The sequence below is a fragment of the Pundamilia nyererei genome, unplaced genomic scaffold (assembly GCF_000239375.1).
Source record: "Pundamilia nyererei isolate P.nyererei 1_Seehausen unplaced genomic scaffold, PunNye1.0 scaffold00224, whole genome shotgun sequence".
Classification (NCBI taxonomy): domain Eukaryota; kingdom Metazoa; phylum Chordata; class Actinopteri; order Cichliformes; family Cichlidae; genus Pundamilia; species Pundamilia nyererei.
Window position 1 is genome coordinate 510,693 of NW_005187625.1, and position 8,739 is coordinate 519,431.

General features: G+C 36.2%; 1 protein-coding gene across 1 annotated transcript in view; it reads left to right on the plus strand.

The window, feature by feature from the left end:
• LOC102215127 (cyclin-dependent kinase 15-like) overlaps positions 1 to 2,322 on the plus strand; it is a 15,303-nt gene extending 12,981 nt beyond the window's left edge. Inside the window, exons 8-10 of the mRNA XM_005748546.1 lie at positions 1,286 to 1,334; positions 1,512 to 1,654; positions 1,857 to 2,322. Coding sequence (XP_005748603.1) covers positions 1,286 to 1,334; positions 1,512 to 1,654; positions 1,857 to 1,969 — 305 coding nt within the window. The 3' untranslated portion in view covers positions 1,970 to 2,322. The remainder of the gene's footprint in view (positions 1 to 1,285; positions 1,335 to 1,511; positions 1,655 to 1,856) is intronic.
• The last annotated feature ends 6,417 nt before the right edge of the window (positions 2,323 to 8,739 follow it).

The window sequence follows — 8,739 nt, forward strand, 5'->3', positions numbered from 1 at the left end:
TGTGTGTGTGTGTGTGTATAATATTCTGTAACTCTGTAACTTCTGTCGGTGCTGTGCTTTTTTGGAAATCGAATTTCCCAGAGGAACCCACCCGAGGGATTAATAAAGTTCTATCTTATCTTATCTTATCTTATCTGATGGTAAAAAACTACATTTCCGCGAAAATGACATCACTTCCGGTTTCGGGCAGGTCATTGCGGACATGCGATAGTTCGCGCTGATGGACATAGGAAGTGTTACAAACAGCTGATCAGATCGGCTAAGCGTGTTTCTGGAATATTATGTTTTTGTTGCTGCAAGTGCTTTTTATGCAGTTTTTGCAAAGCTTTATGTGGAAGGAAACCGTGACCGAGGACAAGCTGATGGCATAAGATGTAAGTACAACTCCTCCGGTTTCATATGCAAAAAAGATTATTGCGCTAGCTCACGTGGTTGCAGTGCTACCGGGATTTAAAAATAGTTACACAAAACGGAGCGTGCCCGCTCTGACCGGTTTTAAAATTTAAATACAATTTTTTTAGTCTTATATAAACAGGCTGATTAAATCAATGATGTTTTTGTGGAGGTGGCATGAATTTGTCTTGTAAACATTCACAGTTGTTCTGTGATGCCTGGGGTTCATTAAGGGTCATTACTTGTGTGCAGTGACTCAAAGTTTCCATCGGGAGGCAACATATGTCCACATTTCCTGTTTTAATAGTTTTACTCGGATTAAAATGAGATGATTTCTCAGACTTTGAGGCGAACTCTGCTCTGAAAGTCTGACAGGGTCTCTGATACATCATGTGGGTGTGAGAAGAGAGAACAAAGACGAGAAGAAATTAACCACAGAGTGAGATCAGTGGTTGAGCTGCTCATGAATCACTGGATAAAGTCATCTTTTACAGTAAACTGTAACTTCAGGCCAACCCACACGGAGCTGTAACATTAAAGATCAGGTTCCCCCAAGAATTCACACACCACCTTTAGAGTGATGAGACCTGAGCTGTTCACAGTGATAACACACACTTTTAGATTCAGTCTGACACCATTTAGTTCTCATGTCATCCCAGAACAAACTTCCACAAATCCTTCAGAAACCTGAAAAGAAGACAGTTTAAAAAGCTGCCTGAGAGGTTTCAGTGATCTGCTGACATATATTAGAGCATCAATGACAGACTGAAGCTGTTTCATTCCCCCAAAAATAATAAATGTAGGCTAAAAACCAGCTGAAGTGCAAATCATGGGAACATTTTTAGATCCATGTTAACATTTGCTAATTGAGTGGTTTTTTTTTCTTCCATAGAGCGGTTTCTTTACTCAGAACCAAAGCAGCTTAGGACCGTTTGGAAAAGGTAACTTTTATATGGGCACACACATGCTAACCTGCTAACACACTTTGAAATGCAAACATTAGTCACATGACAGTCCTTCATCTGTGCTAACTGTAGACAGTCCAACAGTCCACATGTAGACCAGGTTAGATCACTTGACTCTGTAGTCCTCCATCTGCCTGTGTTGATCTGGATCAGGTTGGAGCAGCTGCCATATAAGACTGAGGACCTGGCCCAGGAGATGCTAAAGGTGGTCCCTACAGACAGGATCTCGGCTCCGGACGCCATGCAGCACCTGTACTTCAACACACTGCCTCCTCCCATCATGCACCTCAGAGACAGTAAGAACTCACTTAAATGTTACCATATTGCAGCTAAACTTTAAAGAACATATTTTCTGTTAATTCAGCACTCACCTAGCAGCACTTACGATACTTGAATTTCCAACATAGATACATTATAGATGTATGATCATAAATCCTTTTTTAACAAAAAGCTGTTTAAGGCTTAAATTCATTTTTTTTCTCTTTCTTTCTTTGTCAGCTGTGTCCATCTTTAAGGTTCCTGGCATTCGTCTGGAAACGGAGGTGAGAGACATCTATAACCCTGGGCGCAAGGTCAAACCCTCCCTGCTGCCCTCTGCTAAATTCTGGTGACTGAAATCTCATAAGCAGTGTGTCAAGATCTGTGGAGTGGAGAACAAACCCAGATGTCTCTCTGAAGACACAAACTGGACTTTGAAGTGATATTATTACAGTGCCATTAAATGTTTGCAGTTCAGTTTGGAGAGTCTTTCTGGTTTAAATAAAGATGTGTATGTCAAACTTTCAGTCAGATCGGCTGTTAAGATCTTATGTAAATCTGATTTCTTGCCAATGTAAATATAAACCGTCCCTGCAGTCTTCTGTTAGCATTCATTAGCATCTGTTAGCAGCAGACTAACGAGTCCCATGAAACTCCTCATGAATTTTGAATGAAGCTTTATTAATAAAGCTCCAGGCCAACCTGCACTGAGAGACACAGCGTGTTTCTGTATTCTGACTCTAACTGGATAGAACTCGACCTCTGAAACTTTCTTAGTCCTCTGATACACAAACAAGCCAACAGCTGAGAGACCCCCTCTCTCAGCTGGATGGACCTGATTTAACTGTATTTACCTCTGACTGATGATCTTCCCCTCATCCCCTACATCACTGACACCTCACAACTTGTCACAGCACTGTAACAATTTGAAAATTTAAAAGTATAATTAATTTTAAAAAAATACTAGAACATGTGGGTTTTTATGTTTTTATTGTGGGCAGATTTTGGTTGTTTTTGTTTTTTATTTTCTTAGAAAATAATTTTAAATTAATTTTTGTTTTAGCACTCCAACAGATTTGAGGCCTGTCCAGGGTGTACCCTGGCTCTCACGCTATTGCTGCTTTTCTGTTGCCACCTACTCGACTCAACTTGACTTAGTTTCAGTCATTTTCAATTTCGTTTGAGTGCCACATCAATGTGGGTTGGATCATTGAAGCAACGCAGGCCAAAAGTCCTGTGACATCATTTTTATGCGACGCAACTGAAGAACAAGAGGACATTTCAGTGATGGTATACCTGCTGCTAAACTGATGGTAATCATCTGAACCTCATAGATGGACCATGGAGTCATTACTCGCTGGCCAATTATTTGCATGCAGTCTGTTGACACCACACCGACCCCGACTGAGCAGGTACCACCAAACCAAAAATTCAAACAATTTAGTGGAGTCAAGCTGAAAACAAATTATCAGTTCATCACTGAATGTCCTGATATCCCCTTTATCATTTAACAGTTAAAAAAAAAGTAGAAAAGAATTAATACTAACAACTTGTATCCATCATTAATAATTCATCTTTCTTGTTACTCTTCCCCCCAGCTTTCCTGTGCTTTAATTTGACTAAATGTATTTACATCCAGAGAGATTTAAAAAATATATTTACTGATGCATTCATTCATTTCCTTCCAGTATTAAACACTGAGCTCACAGGAGGAGGTAAGCAACAACTTACATCTACAAACAACTTACATCTACAAACAAATCCTATTCAGAAGCTGCTGGCATGATGGATAAAATGTAAATAACAACAATGATTTCCAAATTTCCTAAATCCACACAACACAGAAAACATATAAAATGTTTAAAATAAGACATTTTACAATTTCATGGAAATGTTTAGCTGATGGCATCAGCACGTCTCAAAAAACTTGTGTTGCTGTTTGGAAAACTAAGTGGTTGAAAACAAAGATAAAACATTTCGCAGCTAATTAGGTGATAAGTCTGTAAAGTTGGACAAAGATTCACCAATCTGCAAAAATCCAGAAACACCGCTGTCCTCTGTTAACTCGTGTTATGGATTGTTCAAACATACTTAATACTAATTATATATATATATATATATATAAAGATTATAATTAAAAAAAAGGACGACTTGATTTTTCACTAAGTACAATGATAAATAAAGAAATGGTCTGATGACTCTTCAGGCTCAACAAATCCAATAAACACTAACAGTAGCATCCTTAGTGGGACTATTTTCATACAACATAATGAAGTTAGCCAGTGATAAGTTAACACACGCTCTTGGAAGAAACACAAGCTTATCCTTCAGTTATTTGCAGCTTATATTAAAGTGTTTCACCCCAGACCATGAGAAAAGTCTTTGAGAAGAAAAGTTAAAACAGTGAGTAATGTTAAAGAGGATATATGTTGTTCTCATTATTTCTATTAGTGGATTGGTGGAATGCAAAGAAATGCATTTATAATGACATTTATGAAAAAGCCCTGATACAAATGAGTCTTTACCGATCATTTAAAGGAAGGCACTAATGAGGTGGGCTTGCAGTTTAATTTCACATTCCAGGAGCTCTGATAGTAAACACTAATCACCTTTTATCTTTGAGCCTGAACACGGGACAGTTAACAGGTGGCTGAGGTTCTGCCCGAGAGTCTGAGGCTGTTCACTGCTTGGTATGGGAACCGCAGTTTGAGTATATAATCTGGGGCTAGGCTGCAAGGGCTGGTGTCCTGCAGGTTTTAGATGTGTCCTTGATCCAACACAGCTGATTTAAATGGCTAAATTACCTCCTCAACATGTCTTGAAGTTCTCCAGAGGCCTGGTAATGACCTAATCATTTGATTTAGCTGTGTTGACCCAGGGTGGTATCTAAAACCTAAACCTAAACAGTACACCAGCACTTAGGGCTTGGAGTTGCTCACCCCTGCTGTAAATGAATGAATGAAAACATGTACCCTCACCTGTGTGTTGATTGTGCCCTCAAGATTTTACAAGCATATTTTAAATGAGCAAACAGGTTCAACAGAGGCTTGATGCATTTCTGAACTACTGCACAGAACTTGTGTTTTATATGAGTTTAATTTTAAAGAAATAACACACATCCATTCATTAATATCAGTAGACAGTTTGCAAGGTTGGAGAGGTTTGTTGAATGTGTGGATTGTGAAATAGAGCCATGTGTCATCAGCATAGCAATGGCATGAAATGTTATTTTTCTATAAAATGCGGCCACATATATCAAAAAAAGACATCACTAATAGAAGCAAAACATTCTAACTGGTAAGCCATCCCAGATATAGAAAACCAGTACTGTAGCATCTTCATCGAGATTTTATGGTCTATTGTACCAAAGGCTGTACTTCAGTCAAGTAGCACAATAACAGAACACCAGTAGTATCAATTCAGTATCATTGGTTACCCTAAAAAGCACAGTCTCAATGTTAGCGAATTCTATACACATTTATTCTTGTATTGCTATCATCGTTTGTTTATTTGTTTCTAAGGTTCGATAGGAAATATTCAAATGTAGAGAAAAATCTTTAAAAACAAGATTTACAGTTTAGCTTTGTTAGTCAATGGTGCCTTTTTTTCTCAAAAAGAAAAACTTTGTTTTCAACTTTTTGGGTATTTGACAGATTTTGCAGAATTTGTGTTTTCCTTTTTTCTTTTTTTTGTTTGCCATCTTTGTTTAACATTTATAGATGAAAGAATTTAAATTAACATTGTTGTTCACAGCAACAAAGAAAAAGTTTTATGAAACTTTTTCTGTTGACCTGTTTTGATCGAGTTCATATGTAAATGTAGGATTAGTAGTCAACAGAAAAACACTTTAACTGTTCTGACTGACAGGATGTCAGATGTACATTTCCTACTGACGTCTGATTGATTGGCAAGATAAAAGAGAAAGAAGAAGGTGTTTGTGCATATTTAACTCTGTTTGTGTTTTTGGACATTTGATGAGAGAAATCTGACTAATCCCATCATTAATAAATCAAAATGCTAAGCAGCCTTTGATATCAAGCCTCTGAAGACAAGTACCCTGGCAAGTTTCACTTGTGTTGTTTTTCTTTGTTTTCTCCTGATAAACTTTCTGTTTCAGTTTGTGGTGTTCTCCAATTTTCGCTCACTGCTAATATGAAGTAGAACTGGATTTTTGTGCCATACATGAAAGATCATAAAGGCAGATTTGTTTTTTTGTTTTTTTGGTTTGGTTTGTTTTTTTTAATATGGTGAGCTGCTTCGTTGAACAAACATGTAAATATAAAAATATTTAAACTAAACAATAATGTTATGTTTAATTGATATTTAAAAGCAAAAAGCATTGAGCTTGCCCTTGCTATAGTGACACTATGTGTTTCTTTTCTCTTTTTTTGTACTTTTTTTTTATCATTAGATAATACCAAAATTTAGAATTGTTAACATTTGCATCACCACATGAACAGACAATTAATGTCCATGGTAAATTAATAGAAACTAAGAAGCTAAAAGTAAAAGAAATACTAGCTAGTAGCTTTGCTGCATTACTGCTTGTTTTTAGAAGTCAAATATACTCTTCAATAAAACAATATTGCTAGTTAGCTGATTTTATTTAATGCTTGGCAGAGTAGTTATCTTAAAAAAAAAATCTGAGTTAGCTGCATTTAAATCACATAATCAGCTTTGCTTGTTTTTATCAATTTTGAATCATTTTTATATTGTGATGTGACTACTATTCTTTGAAATATGCTGTGTTAATTTCTTTACATTTTGTGCACATTGAAGTTGTTATTATTTTTAATTGATGACATTGATACCCAGATTTCAAGCAGATGTAGATTAATTCTTTGATTGTATCTTCACTGTTTCACTCAAACATGATGAAAATCACCCGAACACTGCATTTTACCAGCTATTTGTGTTTTATTGACTCTTAATTACTGGCATGTGTCTTTTTTGTTTTACACATGCAACTCATTTTACATTTTCTTGGACGGTATATTTATTTTAGTTTTGTTACCTTTCCTTTTCTTTGTCATTCTCCTGACAATTTATAATTAAAGTTTAGTAACAATCTGGACTCTAAGCTTGTTGTGATGGCAGCAAACATCATGTGTGTCTCATCAGACTTTATTTAATCATCTTTAGATTAGATTAGATCAGACTGGGTCTTATTCACAGGGGCAGCAGCCATGTGTTGTCACTGTAAGCAGTTAGCTGAAGTGTCCGTTTAAATCAGATCACATGAAGGTTTTTAGAAACATGACCAACAAGATGAGGACAGGTTTACAGTCAACACATTTTACACATGCTTTGTATGAATAATATTAAAGTTTGCTGCATTTATTTTGAAGGAATCACAGATTAAAATAATTACAGAGAGCTCATATCTTTATCAAATTTAATGTTGTTCGTTTTATTTCATATTTTAAGGACTTACTGTTGGAATTTTTCTTTGCTGTATTTCATTATTTTCCATTGTTGTTCTAATTTTTTATATCTTTTTAAAAATTTATTTATTTGAGTTTTTCTCATTAAAAATTTTCACTAATTTCTATTAAAAAAAGTGGACACACATTAGTGACCTTGTAACAAGTCAGTCCAAATAGTTTCTGACAAGCATGTTTGTTGACTGAATAATTAAAGAAAAGATTTTCATTTTTCAGTCCTGTCTGTTTTTTGTGACATTTACCATGTACAAGTTGTGGTTAATGAACTTACTGATATAGGTCTAAGGACTGAAGGTCCAGTAAATATTCCAAACTTGATTGGTGATTTTCATGTTTTAAAAATAACTCTTGTCCACGAGGAACATTAAAACTAATCAGTTTCAGTGTGACTGTGTGTCTGCAGTTTGATTTATAGTATACAGACACACACGCCGTGACCTTTAACCTGCACTGACCTCCAGGGCTCAGCTGCTTGGTCTCTTAATGGACTGAGGCGTCAACAATAGTCCATTTATAGCCAAGTCAAAGAAAAAGAAGAAAATGCTGTTGGATTAGCAGCAACTATTGACTCATTAATATTTATGAAGATTCAAATCTTAAGGATTTATTTAAGATCACTGGATGATTTAGGATTTAAATATTTAAAAGCAAATAAAAGTAGCAAATAAAAATTAAAACTGGGGTGTGTTAGTACAAACAGTGCAGTGAACATGAAGCTAGGTTTTTATCCTGAGTGATTCTTGCTCTGGTACCTTCAATGAAACAAAGGAAATAAGGTTTCCACTTTTCTTCACGGTTTCTATCCTTTTGTCTTTCTCTCTCCTTGGTTCCTGCAGTTTATCAAGCTCAAAGTAAACTTAGTTTGTTTCAATAAACCTTTGAACTCACGTTCTGGGTTTGAATTCTATGTAAAAACACTAAATCAAGCTACACTCTGAAGCTGTTAGAAAAAGTAGGTGCTTTTTAACACTACTAGTTTATTGTCAAACATTTTAACATATGTCAGGTTACCATCTGCCTATCAGTGAAAAACATTGTAAGTTAAGAAGTCAAGCCTGTCAGAGGTCCCTTGTGATCTGGTGGTTAGGATTTGGTGTTCTCACCGCCGTGTCCCGGGTTTGATTCCCAGATTTTACATACTTTCCTTAGGGATTAATAAAGTATCCTGATTAAATTCACAGAGAGAACAGTCATAGACTGTATAGAAGCATCAAACAGACACAGATACCTGCAAATTACCGTAGTGCTAACCTACAAATAAGATTCCAGAGTTTCACTCACCAAAACTGGAGCTCAGACATTGAGGACGGCAGTTAATCTCATAGCAACAACATTATTGGTCAGATTATTTCATTGCCTGTGTCACCATCCACCTGTCAGTCATAAAGCAAACTTTTAAAAAGAGGGGTCAAGTTCCCCATGTACAGTTGTTATGTAGCAGACCATAAACAGGATTATTTTGTGAGTCTCTGGGGACGGACTCACTGCTCGAGCCTGCGGTGGATTTTAGAGGAACAGCAGCTTTTGAAGGTTCAGTGTTGGCTTGTTTGTACTTCTGCTGCCACAGAGTGTTAGCTGTATTTAAATGGCTGTATCTGAATTTTTATATCCCACACTGTGATGCACTATAGTATTATTCTGAGCCCGTTGATGACCAGATTCTGTTTTGTCTTTATTTT